Genomic DNA, 18,614 nt, shown 5'->3' on the forward strand with positions numbered 1-18,614 from the left:
CAACCTTAAAAAATGAAGATTCTCCACAAAACACTCATGATCTCATCTGACACACTCAAAAGCTGACGTGACACGCCACTACGTAGATAATTTATTTTTTAAAAAACCAGAGTAATATTTTAAAGAATTAATTTAAGTTTTGATTTAAAATTATTTTTAAAAAGATAAACAAATACAAATCTGAAAAATTAAGGAATCAAATTTTTTTAAAAAGCGATTTTTTTTTCAAAAATAAAATAAAAATCAGAAAAAACATTCAGCTTTTTTTTCTGAAATTAAGTAGATTTTTTTTACGAAATTTTGAAGATTTTTTAAAAAAGAAAACAAATTATGGAACTTAATTTTCAAAATAAAAAAATTAGCTTATATTATTTTTTCGAATATTTTTATAATGGCTTAAATATGATATTAGTCCCTGTAATTTGGGTCGATTTTGAATTTTGTCCTTGTAAAAAAAAAAACTTTGAATTACATCCCTGTAAAAAAAAATTTGTTTGAAAAAGGTCCCTGACCCCACATTTTTGATGATATGGTTTTTGCCACGTGGCAGTCGCTGACTGTGCAACGTATGCCACGTGGCATGCCACATATTATTAAATTTTTAAAAATAATTTTTACATTCTAAAAATTGTTTTTAAAATATAAAAATCTGAAAAAAAATTTAAAAATATTAAAATTATTTTTATCATATAATTTTAAAAAAATATATATATTTTTTTAAATTATAAAATCTGAAATTTCTGAAAAAAAAATTTTGAAAAAAATGAAATGATTTTTTTTTCTTTTTTTTTAAAATATGAAGAAAAAAAATATAATTTTCAAATTAAAAAAAATTAATGGTCGAAAATTTAATTTTAACAATTTTTTTAAATGATTTTCGAATTTCTTTTCATATTTTTTTAATTTAAAAAAATAATTTTCAAAACTTTAAAAATAATTTTAATATTTTAATTATGTGGCTGCCACGTCAGCGCCACGTGGTAGAAGTTGCACAGTCAGCAACTGCCACGTGGCAAAACCCATGCCATATCATCAAAAATGTGGGGCCAGGGACCGTTTTCAAACAAAAAAAAATTTACAGGGATGTTTTTCAAACTTTTTTTTTACAGGGACGAAAATCAAAACGGGCCCAAATTACAGGGACGAAAATGATATTTAAGCCTTTTATAATTTTAATTTAATTCGAATTTTTTTTAAAATTTCAAAATATAGCAAGTTCAGGATTTTTTATTTATTTATATAATTTTTTGGGTTTATAGAAATGATTTTCATTTTTTAAGTTTTTTATTTTTTATTATTTATTTTTAAAATTATAAATGACGTGTGAAATAAATAAATATAATCTAGTGTTAAGTGAGTAAGATAACAATATATTTTTCATTTAATCTAATGGATATAATCAACTTTGGCATAGTAGGAAAAAACTCAATGAGAATTGCTGTTGACACATATGCATTGGCTGTGTCACACTAGTAATTTACTAAAATGCCCTTCGGCAGTTAACTGCCGAATTATGGAACCGGCTGCAGTTAACTATCGAGGAAAACTGAAAACTTCGGCAGTTAACTGTCGAGGAAACCTCAAACCTGATTTTTTTTTTTTTTTGATAAAAACCGTAAATTATCAACAACAATTCTCAACGTTTTATGCATACGTGTGTGTGAAACTTAACCGTTGACTTTTCTGTCTAATTAAACATTTCTTAATATATAAACAAAAACGTTTTGCTTATCAATGTTTTTTATGCGCAATTAAACATTTTCTTATATAGCAAATAAACATGTTAGGTGTACTTTAAATTTTAAAGAAGACATTTTTATTATATAAAGATGACACATGTGATATTATAATTGGTTTAAATAATAAAAGGTGACGATGTAACTAAAAAAAATTGGTTAACATAGTATGTAAAATTATTGAGGAACGAAAGAATAGTTATGCTAAATTGAAAATATAAACGTGCTATCACATATTTTTTTTATGTAAATCCAAACAAAAAAAATCAAATTGCCGTTCTATATGGACATTATTCACTTGCAAGATCACCCAAATCTACAAACAACAATTATTCACTTGCATAATATTTGTGTACATTTTTATGGCATGGTGAAACAATTAATGTTCTTAGAATTAAAAGGTGACACATGTACTTTTGAAAAAAAATAAGGCATTTATTTATAATAGAGATAGAGATATATTGTTTAAGATTAAGAATATTTTTTTATTACCTTTAAAAAAAAATATTTTTTATTATCTTGAATAATGATAGACATCAATGAAATTAATTACAAATAAATACAAATATTTCCTTTTTAAGGAATTAAATTTAATCAAGGGAAAACTTAGATGTATTTCCTTATTTAATTTCAGGCTTAAAATTTCTCGGCACCGAAGTTTTCCTCGACAGATAACTGCAGCCGGTTTTCTAAAACTTCGACAATTAATTCATATTGACGCATGCTAAATGTCACCCTTGAATCAATCGTTGTTGATGAATGTAGGGAATATCTATCTCTTTCCTATCTCTCTTTTCTTTATTTCTCGCTCGTTTTGCAGCAGAATGATGGATGCTACCCATTGAAATCGGAAAATAAAATCCGATATATAAAGAAGAAAGATATAGACAAAATAAGAGAATAGATTAATCCGATTGCGCACACACACAGACACAGTCATCGATGGCCTCTCCCACCGAACCTTCTGCTTCTCGCTCCGTCTTCCTCGGCGTCGACGTCGGCACCGGCAGCGCTCGCGCTGGTCCATTTCTTCTTCCAATTCATTTTTCAACGATTTCAATTCATTTTTCGTTAAATTGGATTATGAATTGTGTTGCATTTGATGCAGGCTTGTTTGACGAGGAAGGAAAGCTTCTCGGTTCGTCTAGCAGCCCGATACAGATATGGAAAGATGGGGCCTTTGTTGAGGTAACTTGATTGGGAGTGGTGGTTATCAATTTGTAGTTAATTTCTACTCAGTTCGAAATGTGTGGTGATTTTCACTTTCATTGCCATAATAATGTTGATTCATCCTCTTGTTCTAAACAGCAATCCTCAACAGATATATGGCTTGCAGTTTGTGTTGCTGTAAAAGCAGCTTGTTCTAAAGCAAAAGTTGCAGCTGCAGAAGTAAAAAGCCTGGGATTTGCAGCTACTTGTTCACTTGGTATGCATTTTCTGTTTTGTTTTTGAAATTGATGTACTTATTCATGGAAGATTTAATTTTATGTAAATGACTGTGGTTGATTGTTTATGAATTAGTTGCGGTGGATTCTGACAGCTCACCTGTTTCGGTTTCTCGGAGCGGTGATTCAAGAAGAAATGTGATAGTATGGATGGATCATAGAGCTGTAGACCAAGCTGAAAGGATCAATACAAGTAAATCACCTGCATTGGAATATTGTGGTGGAGCTGTTTCACCCGAAATGCAACCACCAAAGGTACTATCAGAACTAGTCCCATTGTTTCATCTCCGGTTACCATTGTAACATGGTATCTGATCAAGGTAGTTTTAGACTTTTATGGTAATGGATGTTCAACGGTTAATGGAATGATCCACAAAAGCGTTAATTACTACATCTGCAAGCAAATGGGACAGGGAATCATAATCTGTATTGGATAAAGTTAAGGACATCATAGTTTATTTGAGTAGGTGACCAGTTAAACACAGTTGATAGGATTTGTAGAGATACCTATTGACCAATTATTCTTTCACAAAAAAAAGCGTTTTTGCTCTTTATGATTTTTTGTTTTCTTGACTTGTGCTATCATATTCTTATTTTAACTTTTGAAGTGTAGTGTCTACATAAACCTGTCCATTAGAAAATTCTATTCCCTACAAGTTTCCTTTGAAGTGCTGCATGACATAGTTCATATAATGTTTTGTACTTTTATTTTAAATAAATTTTGAGTATTATACTCCTTTATGGATTCAATTATGGCTTTAGCTAATCTTTCCCGATACGATCTAACTTTCCAGCTTCTATGGGTTAAAGAAAATTTGCAAGAATCTTGGTCAATGGTTTTCAGGTGGATGGATTTGAGTGACTGGTTGTCATACAGGTACTCTATGTTGCTCAAGTCTTCTTGATGTTCAAGATCAGTTTGTTGTTCAAGTCTTGTTGTATTTGGATTAATTTGTAGCTGTTTTTTTAGGGCTACTGGAGATGATACTCGCAGTCTTTGCACCACAGTTTGTAAATGGACATATCTTGGTCATGCTCACATGCAGTATGTCAATGATACAGATTCCCGAGATATGGAAGCTTGTGGGTGGGATGATGAGTTTTGGGAGGAAATTGGTTTGGGTGATCTTGTTGAAGGACACCATGCTAAAATAGGTATTCATTTTATTAGAATTGTCCTTGTCAAGAACCATCTATCAAAAGCTTAATTGTTAGGTCTGGGACTTGAACGAATTTATATTACTTCTCAACACACTGTCTGTGCCGGATGAAAGTGCCTCTTGAACTTGAAACGTTTGTAACACAAGAGCTGACGTGGGTGTGGGTGGGTGACAAACTGTAGATTACTTGGTCCATAGAGATTTTGATACAAAACTATCTCAAGAGTTTTAGTTGAAGATTGGAGTGCTTTTATATTTCATCTCCAGCATCTACTTATATTTATTATTAATGATAAACTTGGAACATCTACACGACCATGCATCTGCACACTGCTAAATCAATAATTTGAGTCACGACCGTTTTTGTAATAAAATGCAAATTTCCTGTTAAGTAGGTGATTTGTACTGGGACTGAATTGCAAAATGTGTAAATGCTATAATGTGTATGAATTTCTTCAACTTGCAATTATTGATATGGAATAGAAAGTGTGAAAAAAACAACCTTGTTGACCAGTTTATATCAAATTTTTGTTCCTTGTCTAGCAATATTCTTTGCTCCCTATAGAAAGTCCATGTCTTAAAACAAATGTCATGGAGCAAAATGATTAGTTATGATTATTTCTTGATGAAGAATATATATACATTCTTTTCATGCTTGACTGGTCGAAACTTGGGGCAGGCTTATATTTATCTGCGCTGCGTTCCATTCTTTGCTATTTATTTCTGTCTTCCCACTTCTTATCTTGATACTTAATCAATTATAATAACAGGGCGAAGTGTCGCTTTCCCTGGCCATCCTTTGGGTTCTGGCCTTACTCCTACTGCAGCGAAGGCAAGAATTTTGTGATGAAGATTATGCATTATTTTGAAGTTTGAACTGCTGCTTTCTTGAGGTTCATTAGAAAATCAAACATGCATTTGAGTGGTTGGAAAAATGGAACAACTTTTTTTCCATTTATGGAGACTGTTTCACTTTGATGGGACAAATTCCTGTGACGCGGCTGGTTTTAATACTATTATTGGGTTGAAATTTTCAGGAGCTGGGTCTTCTGCCAGGAATTCCTGTTGGGACATCATTGATTGATGCTCATGCTGGTGGTGTGGGGGTAATTGAAAGTGTGCCCCCATCAGAAACTGAAGGTTGTCATGACTTACCTTGTATTTATGCTTGTAAGTCAATCTGATAAAGCAATAGTATTCTTAACTTGAAGAGCTTATGTATCCTCAGAGAATGACAAGGAAGCAATTTGCAACCGTATGGTGTTAGTTTGTGGTACCTCTACATGTCATATGGCTGTATCCCGGAGCAAATTGTTCATTCCTGGGATTTGGGGGCCGTTTTGGTCAGGTAGACTACTATTTTATCAATTAAATCTAAATTCTGGATGTCATTGTACTTCTTTCTTTTGTGACATTTGAAGTTATTTTAGCCCATGTACTATTTACTCTGGGTAGCTACCATGGAAAATTACGTAGTTCAGACGACAGTACCACAAATGTTTGAAAATTGTAGTTTCAACTTTCAATTGATAAGTGTAATTTTCCTTTTCGATAATAACTTTAAGTCAGATCACTAGAGGCAGAGGAAGACCTAGAAAAACTATAAGATAAACTATTAGGAAAGACTTGGAGATTAATGAGTTGGACAAAAATATGGTTTATGATAGAACATTATGGCATAATTTGATCCATATAGCCAACCCCACTGAGTGGGATAAGACTTGGTTGTTATTGTTGTTTGTGGTTGATAATTCATTAATAGATCTTGCTATGGTTGAAACTTGTATCTGAAAGGTATTCATTTGGGCTGAGTATGTTTCATTCTGCATTGATTCTTTTGTAATTTTTTGATTTTATTATCACAAATGTCATTCATATGGGCGTCTTTGTGAACATATTTTGCATGGTTACTTATTGGTTATCCTATATGGAACATTGATATTGACATAAAAAAGTAGGAGGTATCTGACATTGGAGTTTACATTCAACCTGATAACCTGTTCAGTGTCCATCCTTTTCTATTTGATTTAATATTAATTAAAATATTCATAATTGTTTATGTTGGATCTGCTATGTTGTGATGCATTTTTGTTTATCTGAATTTTCAGCAATGGTACCAGAATATTGGCTTACTGAAGGTGGGCAGAGTGCTACTGGTGCATTATTGGATCATATAATTGAAAACCATGCCAGTTCTATACACCTTGCAAATAGAGCTGCTTCCCAAAGTAAGGTTTTTTCCCCATCATTTGGATTTGGAATATACCAAATCTACATTAACGACTCTGTGACTAATGTTTTGACAAGGTTAATTTTCTATGCTTAATATTTCAGAGATCTCAGTGTTTGAGCTTCTGAACAAGCTCTTGGAAACAATAATGACTGAGCAGAACCAATCCTTTATAGGCGCACTGACTGAATATTTACATGTTCTTCCTGACTTTCATGGGAACAGGTAATTTGGCAACCAGCATCTTTCCTCTGTTTTATGCAATATTTGCTTGTGAATAATATGCTGCTATTTATGTTGGCCCAGGTCTCCCATTGCAGACCCAAAATCGAAAGGAGTTATCTATGGTTTGACACTTGACACAAGTGATCAACAATTGGCTCTTCTATACCTAGCAACTGTTCAGGGAATTGCATATGGCACGCGTCACATTGTAGAGCATTGTAATGCCCATGGTCACAAAGTAAGGATGCACAATGCCATGACACATATTTGAGATTATTACCAGTTCTTTGGGTTGGCTATTTTTTAACATCCATTTCACGTTTACACCCACTGAGATGTTCCTTACTATGAAGGCAAGGATATGCTAATTAAAGCCCCCAAAGTTACTCGTATAATTGTTGTATATTCTTGTTATGTTGCCAAGTCATTACTCTTGGCTGTTGATGCAGCATTGATGGGTTTTGATATCATAATAAATTTTCTTTGTTCACAGATCAACACATTACTTGCATGTGGAGGCCTATCAAAGAACCCTATCTACATTCAGGAACATGCTGATATTATTGGTATGTATTGAGGAGGGGTGGGGGCAGCGAGCAAGCGTATATGCATGCACAGTTCAGTGTGTAGAATGTTATGGTGTACAAATCAGTTTTAAAATATTAACAAAATTATGCTAGTATGCGTTATATAGGGTTGCATGGGATCAGTCCTGTCTAGTTTGGTTTGATAGTCAACAACCAAGCCTTGACCCACTAGGTGGGGTTTTCTATAGTTTTTTCGCTGTCCTTTGCCTCTGGAAATTGGGTTATCCTCCATCAAATCTACTTTCCTTACTACAGAATCTCCAGGTCTACCCCACACATTCCCAAACCACCTAAGACGGGATTCAATCATCTTTTCTACAATAGGTGCTATTCCAACTCTAACACTAATGCTATCATTCCTAATCTTATCTCGCCTAGTATTTCCGCACATCCATCGTAGCATTCTCTTCTTTGCTTCACTGATTCTTCTCTCATGATGACATTATTCCGCCCAACGCCCCATGCAACATCGCTTACAGTTGTGAGATAAAACTTTCCCTTTATCTTGAGTGGCACCTTTTTATCACATAAAACCCCCAAGGGGCTCCTTCATTTCATCAACCTTGCTTGAATCCGATTGTTTACATCTCTCTGTTTCTGTCATTTTTGTATAACGGACCCAAGATAGTCAACCTATAAATAAATCATACTTCATTCTTCCGTGTATTTTACGAACCAATCCACAGTTCAAGGTTTAAAAACCTAAAGTCAAGAAAAAAATTGAACACCCTTGTTAGCATTTCAGACTTTATACATGGTGATGGCACAAGTATTTGAGAACTTGGTTCCCTGCAAATATAGCTTGAAATTGTTCCATGATTTGGATTCCATCTTAATCTATTTTGTTTTAATTCATCAATAAAAATCGCTGTAACTTCCTATGCATCCAAATGACGAGGAATCACCGTGGATGGTCAAACGAGTCTATGTTATGCTTTTTATTAGTATGATATTGTGTGTGATCAGCTTTTTGAAATTAATGAATCACATTTACAATTTTCCCAGGCTGCCCTATAATTCTTCCAAGGGAAAGTGAATCTGTGCTCTTGGGTGCTGCTATTCTGGGTGCTGTCGCCACAAAGAAATATAATAGCCTCAGGGAGGCCATGAAAGCCCTGAATGCAGCTGGTCAGGTGTGGACACCTTTCTTCCCTTCTATCTTTATTTATACTTCATATAAAAAGAAATTATTTTATGATTAGAAATTAAGGCCATTGCCATAAAGTTGCTCTTACCAGTAATGGCATAAAGTTACAACTTAGGATGAGGTTTTCAAATAGTTCTTAATGCCGTTTCATCAACATTTGCAGTAAAGTGAGAATGAAGTTGGAACTACCAAACTAGTAGGATCTGAAATATTTAGTAAATCGGCCTAAATAATGTAGTATCAGTTCATATAGGGGTAAAGAAATTAAGAAACAACCAATAGTTACAGACTCTGCACATTCTTGGTCAAATTCATTGTGAAACTATTACCAATTTGCATTGTTTTGTGAAGCATGTTCATAAAATAGTTTGGGATGTGATACTTCCTAGTTACTAGTTAAAAAAACATATGATTTACTATACTCCATATTTTTGTAAATGCGCCACCAGGCAGTGCAAGCCTAGGCTGTGCATTATATAATCATCTTGTATGCGTCTTAACTTATTAATCGTCTATAGATGATTAGGTGAGTTGTGAGCTACTAAACTCAATTGCCTGTGCACTATCGACATATCTTGCATTCTAGCAGCTTCCTTTAAATGCTTTCTCTACAAGTCAGGTGTTTCAGTTCATGAAATGAAACTTTTCTACTCCCGGTTTTCCCTGAACGACTTATAAGGTGCATGGATTGTTGCAGGTTATTCATCCATCTAATGATCCAAAAGTGAAAAAGTACCATGATGCCAAGTACAAGATATTCCGTGGCCTTTATGAACAACAGCTCTCTAATCGTTCTGTGATGGCTCAGGCGTTGGCATAGCAAAGGAGAATGCTTGGACAGTTGGACGCAAAACTTTCAACTGCGATTAGATGGTCTTTATGATTTACAAAGAATACATTCATGCCTTGTGGATGCAAAGGTTTATATTTTGATGCCATATTGGTTTTCAAGGTTATGTTTTTCGGTTATATATGTACAGAAGAAAGAAAAAAAAAACGTTCGTGCCATTTTGTCACATAGCAAGCAACACCATAGTGATACCGTATACTCCTGTTCACATAATGCCAAATGATTGGTAAATTGGTAAATATTTGCTTAATTTAATTTAGTTTGATGGTTGTTATTTTTATGTCCACCAAAAAGTATATGGTTACTTTAGAAGAGAAAAAAGTACATGTTTAGTGCCGTATAGATTGTATACTTGTTAGTTCATGGTTAATGAGTTATCAATTAATTTTTTTTCTTCTTTTGCCAGAACTAATTTCTATTTCTTCCACCTACTAAAATGTACACTTGTCAAGCAAAAAAAATGTACGTGGTTAACGACGTCTGAATAATCGATAAATTCAGTTCGTTAAGTGATTATTGAGTTTTTTTTTGGTCACATGATTATCTTTTTAGCGGATCGTAAGAAATATATTTAAAAAAAAAAAGAGTATATTTCTTACGATCCGCTAAAAAGGTAATGTTTGATTTAGTTTTTTGAGAGGAAAAAGATAATGTTGAATGACTTGTACATTTTCGGTTAATGTTAATGGTTTATTTTAAGCATTAATCAGTTGTAAATATATACTACTTTTGGTTTACCAAATTAGTCTCAGTGGTCAATACAATTTTTTTCTTGAAACAGTGGTCAATACAATGTTAAATCTAGTTAGCGTTAATGTAATTTTTAATTAATAATTATGTAATGAACTAAGTTATTATTTTGAGGGAATGTAATGAGCAAAGTTATCGGTCATAATATTCTCCTGTATATACTTCTCATACGTTTAATAGTTAATAAATTTTTTCTTGTAAGATTAGTATTAATCACTCATTTATTGGAACAGATGGAGTAGATTGCTATATCTAGTAGTAGTATCAAATCATGTTAGATTAAGAGTTTGAAAATGATGATTGATCTAATCCAAGCGTGCACTTATTACATTACATAAAATTGAAAAGAGAGTGATAACGTCAAAAAAAGAAAGAAAAGAGAGTGATAGAGTTAAATTAATGAACGATGCCAGCACCATAACTTGTCAATACATACTAACATCATCATATCAATAACATGAATCTAATATATTTATCAACACAATTTATGTCGGGAAGAATCTATACAGAAGACAATTTAGTTAAGGATTCCCAAGATTGAATTATATTAAAAAAAATTGAAAAAATGAAAATGTTGTCACAACGGTCGCATAACGGCGCATAATATTCGTTTGATAAAAAGTTGATTCATTTGAGAATATTAATGCAAAAACTTCTTTAATAAATAAATGATATATATCTGACAAAAAAAAAATAAAAGAAAATAATATATAAATATTTTTATAAACACTATTTTGAATTTCGAAGTTATACTAACAAACTCGGAGCCAAACGCACCTAAACTTTCGAGAATCAATCAATAATAATAAGAATGGTATATGCTTGGAAGATAATATAATATACGAAAAAATGCTGTTACGAGAACGTGCCACGTGTGACTCTACATGGCAACTTGCCATCGCATTTTGGAACCATCCATACACATCCATCGCCACAATCCCACTCTTCTTCTTCCTCTCTTCTCCCATGGTGCTTCTTCTTCTTCATCATCATCACCATCTTCTTCTTCCTATTCAATTCAATCATCCATGTTAAAATTCCATCTTCAACCTCTTTCATTTTCCTTCATTCAGCTCAAACTACTCTCCACAATAACACCCACTTCCACAATCTCAAATAACTAATAATAAGTGTGTCTCTTTGGGATAGAACAAACCCATCAAATATTTTTTCATTGGGTCATTTTTCCACTAATAAATTTCAAATTTTGATATCTGGGTCATTTCATATTTCCTTTATCAGGTATCACTAGTTGTTCCCTCAAAATTTGGATCTGTTTCTCATAGGGGCTTCCTTTTGTTCCTATTTACTATTTAATATAATAATAATAATTATTATTGGTTTCTGGTTAATCTTGGAAACGTGTTTTTTTGTTTTTGTTTTATGATGTTAACGTAATTTGAAATCATAAACTTGCAAAGCAAAAACACTGTGTGTTTGTGGTTTGTGTGAAAACATTTGAGAGTTGTGTATGATGTGATGTGTAATAAAGGGTTTCAATGTTTGAGCGAGTCTGAGAATACTGTTATTGATCATAGACAACAACACTTTATGATGATGGATAGTCCCACAGCCATTAGATCACCGGCCACCACTGGTTCGGGTCCTGGTTCAAACGATGATGGCCGGCGTGTTAAATTTTTATGTAGCTTTTTAGGTAGCATAATGCCACGTCCACAAGATGGGAAGTTACGTTATGTAGGTGGAGAGACACGAATTGTGAGTGTTTCTAGGGATATTAGTTTTGAGGAGTTGATGGGGAAAATGAGGGAGCTTTATGAAGGTGTTGCTGTGTTGAAGTATCAACAACCTGATGAAGATCTTGATGCACTTGTTTCTGTTGTTAATGATGATGACGTGGTTAATATGATGGAAGAGTATGATAAGTTGGGTTCTGGTGATGGGTTCACCAGGCTTAGGATTTTCTTGTTTTCGCAATCCGAGCAAGATGGTTCGGCACATTTTATTGACGGGGATGATCCTGAGAGGAGGTATGTGGATGCATTGAATAGTTTGAACGATGCTTCTGAGTTAAGGAGGTTGCAACAAATGGAGTTTCCATTGATTGGTACTGTTGAGGATATCCATGTGGGTGATCAGTACATTAGTCCGGTTGGTATGGAAAATGGGATTCTTAGTCAGAGAAGTGGGGAGCTAGCTATGTCACAATATGGTTTGCATCATATGCCTATTCAGCATCAACAACCTATGGGCCAGCGGTATAATGAAATCGATGCTCCGTGGAATTCTGGTTATTACTCTCCAAGGCATCATGGTCAGTGTCACCATGATTCTAGAACATCATTGGTTGAGTATCCGTCTTCACCTTCTGGTCCAAGGTACCGAATGCCGTTTCCTGAGATGCCAGATAAGGGAATTGATAGAGTGTCGGATGAGTATGCTCGACATCACATAAACCACCATCCTGTGTATGATAATCAACCGCCGTATCCGGAAAACGTTGTTTGGTTGCCGACTGGACCAGCTCATGGTGGTGATAAGTCTGGTTTTCCAGGCAACGTTCTTCATGGCTCCCATGCTCTTGATGGGAATAATATATGCGAGCACTGTCGTATGAGTTTTCAGAGGCCTCAACCACATTTAGAGCATCCTAATATGCTTCCATCTGTTGCCATTCCATGTCCAGAATGTCCTTCAAGCAGGGATGCTCTCATAGTGAATGCTGATGCCAAGTTACAACCTCCTATGTATCCCAATGATACTCAGAATCATGAGAGAGGATGTGGTTTGCAGCATCAGAATTCTGGAAGAGTGGGTGATCATTACGTTGGTGATGTTCCTATCATTAGTTTCTCTCCCGGACATGGTAGCATGATTGATGGACATGCTCTTCCTTCCAATCATGTTCATCAACCGGTTGGACCTGAATTGGGGGTTGAACTGTTCCCTGACCAAACCATGGCTAATATACCACATCTAAAAATTCCTCCACTGGAAGAATCCAGTGTGCAGTATGGAAATCCACCTTCTCCTTATGGAGTAGATAATAACTATGCCATGCCTCGTGGACAAGCACCTGGTTATACTCTCTGGAGAAACGGGCCGACTCCGGTTCATATTGGACCACCGCATGAGGCAACTACGCTACCTCAGCCGGTTGATGGTGTGATAAATGCTGGAATAATCAGGGGAGAGGGCAGTCCAGGATTTTTTGTTGGACCAGATAGTCAAAGTCTTTGGGTTGATTCGTCACAGAAATTTTCAGGTCATGATGGGTCAGCCACCCCAGAATACCCTCACACAAATGCTCCAAAGTTGAATCCAATGGCTATTGGTCAGGAAAATCCACACCCGATTATTGTAGATGCCATCCATCCTCCACAGGACGTAAACGCTAGTATCTACATGGAACCTGTGCAGCTGCAAAAATCTTCATTTCATATGGTTCACAATAATGGGGTTTTAAAAAATGATGCTCATTTGACTGAAGGGGTTAGTTTGCAATCTATAAGTTTGCTTGGAGAAAGACAAGAAGCAAAAAAAGAGGATGCAGTTGAAAAATCTAATGTGCAAAGTATATCTTTTCCAGAACAAAATCAAATTGTTGAAGATGTGTCCAACACCGCTGCTTCTGTTGCTGAATGTAATGATTCATTTTTGAAACCTGCATCAGGGTGTGAACATGGGGAGAAAGTGGCTGATAAGGATTGTTCTGCTCCTGAAGATTCCAAAGGTTTAGTTGATCAATTTAATATCTTGCCTGAGTTGATTGCTTCTGTTAAAAAGGCTGCGTTAGAATGCCACGACGAGGTGAAACCTACAGGTAAAGAGAATGCCAATTGTCAGATGGACAATTCGAATACCAAAGAAGAAAAGGCAAATGAAGTTGAACCAGTGGTGAGGAAGTGATTTTGATTTCTTCTTTCAAAAGTAAAATGTGGTTATTTTTTTCCGAGAAGTGTGGTGTGTCACACTGGTTTACATGTTATTTGTTATGTAGAATGTTCATGGTGATTTAGAATTGGACTCTGAAAACGACCGCGTAGATACTTCTAAAATCGAGCCTACGAAGGCTGAGGCAGAAGCAATTGCCAGGGGATTGCAGGTTTTCATCCCATCTTCCTCATAATCATTATGTTCATATCACTTTTTGTTTGAGGTCTTTTATGGTCTTTCTTATCCACATGACTCAGTTTTGATGGTTGGCGGATATTTTTTCAGACGATTAAAAATGATGATTTGGAGGAGATCCGAGAGCTAGGTTCTGGAACTTATGGAGCTGTTTATCATGGGAAGTGGAAAGGTTCTGATGTCGCCATTAAGAGAATAAAAGCTAGTTGTTTTGCTGGAAGACCATCCGAAAGAGCAAGACTGGTAAGATTAGTATCTAATAGCTTTTCATATACGTTTAAGTAACTGTTGATCGGTGATATTAGAATGCTTAATATTTTGTTCTATATAGAAATGCACTCAATTTGTGTTGGATGGAAAAAAATAAATCTGAATTTCCCCATTTTAAGTAAATTAAAAATAGGGAAGTGATAAAACAAGTAAAAATACTTACAACTTACTAGTAGTTTTGTCTATATTAAAACATTCGGTGGATCCCCAACTCTGTAGTGATTTCATTTTGGTTGTTGTCCCAGATTGCCGATTTCTGGAAGGAGGCATTGATGCTTAGTTCATTGCATCATCCAAATGTTGTCTCTTTCTATGGTATTGTTCGTGATGGCCCTGATGGCTCTTTAGCAACAGTGACTGAATTCATGGTTAATGGATCTTTGAAACAATTCTTGCACAAGAAGGACAGGTAATATCACTCATGCTTGTGTTTACATTTCATCCATACTTGAAAATATTTTCAAGCACTGTAGTATGTCTGCACCCTCCTATCTGAGAATTTTATGGACTGGTGATATATTATTTATGCTGTTTTTCTCTGAGGAATTTAACAGAACGATAGATCGACGGAAGAGGCTCATTATAGCCATGGATGCTGCATTTGGGATGGAGTATTTGCATGGAAAGAACATTGTTCATTTTGATTTGAAATGCGAGAATCTATTGGTAAATATGAGAGATCCACAAAGGCCTGTCTGCAAGGTACTCGCAAGCATTGCAATAAAATAATTCATTATCTATTCTAAATAGACAAATTTCATATGGAGGTACACACACATACACAGCAACCTGCTAGAAGAGATTGAGACAATGTCTGTGTGTTTTTTCAGATTGGTGATTTGGGTCTATCAAAGGTTAAACAACACACTCTAGTGTCAGGAGGGGTACGCGGAACTTTGCCGTGGATGGCACCCGAACTTCTTAGCGGGAAAAGCAATATGGTGTCAGAAAAGGTATTATCGGCAAAGCTGTTTGACTTTGCGTTTCTAATATCCCTTTCATCTTTTCAAATGATCTTCTTACACATATACTTGCTTGTGCTGTAGATTGATGTTTACTCGTTCGGGATAGTGATGTGGGAATTACTCACCGGCGATGAACCTTATGCTGATATGCATTGTGCTTCAATAATAGGTGAGAACCAAGTAACAAACTAAATGCACAGCGAAGTTTGTTTTATTGCATGTTATGAGTTATCTTCCTCTTCAGGCCTTAAATTGATTCGACCATATATTCTGAAATTTGGAACCTTTTCTGGGTCAGAAGATCATACTGCATATCAATGTTCACTATTGTCTTTGTTTTGAAGGAGGAATTGTGAACAACACTTTACGTCCACAAATCCCGACATGGTGTGATCCTGAGTGGAAATCTCTCATGGAGAGTTCTTGGGCCTCTGATCCTGTAGAAAGGCCATCATTTTCAGAAATTTCCAAGAAGCTGAGGAGTATGGCTGCTTCAGTGAATGTGAAATAGTCAACTGATCTTGAAACACTCAACCGCGCTTCTTACATCATACGTAGCCTATGATTGGTAATCAACGGGAAATAAGGTGAAGCGTGGTTCTTCCCGTTCAAGGCGCCAACAAACTTATCTTTAAAAGGGAAAAATATATATTTAAAGGAGCATTCAACCTTATACAGGCTTGTGTTGTAATATCAAATCATGCCTTGGTTTAGTCTAAACAGTCTTTTATATTATTGCCTTTAATGGTATTTACCTTAGTGCAGTTAAGTGCACTTTAGTATGGATTTTCTCCGGTAGTAGCAGCATGGTGGGAGTATCAGTATGTCACATTGTGAGTGATTTTGTTAATATGCAGTTTCAAATTACTGGCACAAAATATTTTTCTTTTGGTAATGAAGGTAATTCTGATCGTCCTATGCTGGTTTTTTGTGTGCAGTTTTTCACGTGATAATCAACTGAGGAGGAACCATGCTGTCTGGAGGGATGTGTATATAGTTAACCAACATGTCTCTTGTGTTTCATATGGAGAGGATAATGATGAATTATGCTTTCCATGTGGAGATGGAACAAATTCATTTTGTCATCTTCATTTTATTGAATTGCTTCATTATATTTATATGATACATATTTTCAATCATATGAATCTGCATACTCAATTATGTGCATTGGCTCTTGAAGCTGTATAAATAAAGTTATTTTTTATACAAAGACTTGAGTATACAACTTTAGTGACGTTCGCTCGACTTGAGGTCTCTCTCTCTCTCTAAATCTAACTTAGTTGCTTCTCAAGTCACAACAAATTATGTCCGGAGGTAAATTTTTTATTGTAGGTACAATTTTTCACAAAACCCAAAGATCATCAACCATTAGTTTGATGTCTTTCACAAAACTAAAGATCATCAACTATTAGTTTGACAACATCTTGTTTCAAATCAACTTAAAGATCTTTCTTAATTGAAAATAGTATCATGAAATGGAAATAAAATTTAAAAACTATAAAACTTACCTACTATATTGACCGATTTAAGCACACTTTTTTGATCGTATCGCAGCGGTCCTTCCAGACATATACCATATATGTTTACCAAAAAAAAAAAAGTGCGAAAGATAACAATGACAAAGGTTTTAGTCACAAACTCTATCCGTTCCAAAATATAAGTAAATTTGACTTTCTAAGTTCATTCAATTAATGATGTATGTGGTTCATATTATGGACCACATACATCATTAATTGAATGAGCTTAAAAAGTAAAATTTGCTTATATTTAGAAACGGAGGGAGTATACGTGTATTGAAAATCAAATTTCGTAAAAAAGATCGAGTGATTTTGAGTTAGTGTGTTGAAGTTTTATGATTTTCTAGAACCTTTTAAATTTTTATTAATTTTTCAATTTTTTTTTCATTTTACCAGATTCTTTTTCATTTTTATTAAAATTTTTCAGATTATTTTTTATTTTATTAAATTTTCCAGAAATTTTTTAATTTGTTTAATCATATTTTTTATTTTAATTAATTTTTTCGTATTTTTTTTTATTTTTCAGAATATTTTTCATTTTTATTAATTTTTCCAGAATTTATTTAATTTTTTATGTTTTTTTTCGTTTTTTATTTTTTATTTTTAAATCACAAATGCCATATGTATCCTTTAAAAAAAATTATACAATCAGCGTCCATTACACATGTGTCAGGTTTAAAAAAAAAAATTAAAATAATTACACAGTGGCGTGCCACATCAGCTTCTGGATGGGGTGAGAGGTGTTTTGTGGAGAATCTTAATATTATAGGGGTGTTTGTGAAGAATCTTCATATTATAGGGTTGAAATCTAAACTTTTATTTTTACAGGGGGTAAACCGGAACTCGCCCAAATTACAGGGAAGGTAAAGACATATTAACCCAAATAAATATACATAGCTACCAAATTCGTCAATCTCTATTCAAAAGGGTCATTTAAATAAGGGCGGGGAAAATTAAGGGCCTCTGAATATACTTTGGGGGTAGGGGTGGGGTGAGTGGGTATATTGAATTTTTTTTCTTCTTTAAATTCTTAGGTACAAGATATAAATTTTCCTAATTCAATGGTAAGAGTTTAATATTGTAACTTCAAAATATTGTGTTCAAATCCGTTTGAAAATAGTTATAAAATGATAATTATTGACACTTTAATAAAAAAAAAAAATAATTCACTTCTCCATTATTTTTTAAAAGATAGAAGTCATAAAACTTCAAGTTCTTTACAACCATGTTTTAGTATGAAGAAGTATCCATCCATTATTTATTTTTGATAGAAAATCTGATCGACCATCTTTAGTGAGTCTCCCTTCAATCTCGATCACTTATTTGTTTGTATCCACAACATTCGAATTCAAGGTCTTGCTTAAATGTGCAAATTTAATTCTATTGGGACTAATGTAATGTAAGTAGTCTATAACTTCCTAGTGACAGTTTGGCAAGACAAAGTATCGTATACACATAAAAGGCTTCACAATATACATGACAAAATTCACAAATTTAACATCTCGTTGACCTCCATCAATCCAAAGGTATAGATATAATCATTAATTGGTTTGAATGTAAGGTTTTCCAATGATTATACAATCAAAGTTTTAAGTAAGATGGATGCTGTACTGTAGCATCACCCACTCTGATACGTGAAG

At 34.3% G+C, this 18,614-nt stretch overlaps 2 protein-coding genes across 3 annotated transcripts; both read left to right on the forward strand.

The window, feature by feature from the left end:
- Positions 1–2,452: 2,452 nt before the first annotated feature.
- Positions 2,453–9,660, forward strand: LOC11440770 (FGGY carbohydrate kinase domain-containing protein). Of its 2 annotated transcripts, XM_003610111.4 has the most exons (15): positions 2,455–2,757; positions 2,845–2,924; positions 3,045–3,162; positions 3,258–3,436; positions 3,976–4,058; positions 4,152–4,336; positions 5,112–5,173; positions 5,379–5,481; positions 5,570–5,689; positions 6,450–6,569; positions 6,676–6,796; positions 6,878–7,034; positions 7,290–7,362; positions 8,389–8,516; positions 9,228–9,660. In XM_003610111.4, the coding sequence occupies exons 1-15, from the start codon at positions 2,679–2,681 to the stop codon at positions 9,348–9,350; spliced, it is 1,731 nt and encodes a 576-aa protein (XP_003610159.1). In that variant the 5' UTR covers positions 2,455–2,678; the 3' UTR covers positions 9,351–9,660. The 2 variants fall into 2 exon arrangements, 1 of the variants encoding a protein (XP_003610159.1); XR_003011466.2 differs by lacking the exons at positions 8,389–8,516; positions 9,228–9,660 and having other exon boundaries at positions 2,453–2,757; positions 6,878–7,149.
- Positions 9,661–10,995: 1,335 nt separating this feature from the next.
- LOC11441779 (uncharacterized) lies at positions 10,996–16,667 on the forward strand. The gene is made up of 9 exons (XM_003610112.4): positions 10,996–13,988; positions 14,092–14,196; positions 14,313–14,465; positions 14,738–14,901; positions 15,047–15,194; positions 15,323–15,445; positions 15,539–15,626; positions 15,802–16,290; positions 16,396–16,667. Exons 1-8 carry the CDS (start codon positions 11,610–11,612, stop codon positions 15,966–15,968), a joined length of 3,327 nt encoding a protein of 1,108 aa, XP_003610160.4. The 5' UTR covers positions 10,996–11,609; the 3' UTR covers positions 15,969–16,290; positions 16,396–16,667.
- Positions 16,668–18,614: the final 1,947 nt, after the last annotated feature.

Source organism: Medicago truncatula, chromosome 4 (assembly GCF_003473485.1).
Source record: "Medicago truncatula cultivar Jemalong A17 chromosome 4, MtrunA17r5.0-ANR, whole genome shotgun sequence".
NCBI classification, from domain to species: domain Eukaryota; kingdom Viridiplantae; phylum Streptophyta; class Magnoliopsida; order Fabales; family Fabaceae; genus Medicago; species Medicago truncatula.

Excerpts from the sequence above, each read along its gene's own strand:
- LOC11440770 (XM_003610111.4), top strand. The coding sequence starts at position 2,679 with ATGGCCTCTCCCACCGAACCTTCTGCTTCTCGCTCCGTCTTCCTCGGC. Across the intron at positions 4,059-4,151 it reads AGTGACTGGTTGTCATACAG|GGCTACTGGAGATGATACTC; the intron begins GTACTCTATGTT and ends CTGTTTTTTTAG. Across the intron at positions 5,690-6,449 it reads TTGGGGGCCGTTTTGGTCAG|CAATGGTACCAGAATATTGG; the intron begins GTAGACTACTAT and ends CTGAATTTTCAG.
- LOC11441779 (XM_003610112.4), top strand. The coding sequence starts at position 11,610 with ATGTGTAATAAAGGGTTTCAATGTTTGAGCGAGTCTGAGAATACTGTT. Across the intron at positions 14,197-14,312 it reads CAATTGCCAGGGGATTGCAG|ACGATTAAAAATGATGATTT; the intron begins GTTTTCATCCCA and ends ATATTTTTTCAG. Across the intron at positions 14,466-14,737 it reads CATCCGAAAGAGCAAGACTG|ATTGCCGATTTCTGGAAGGA; the intron begins GTAAGATTAGTA and ends TTGTTGTCCCAG.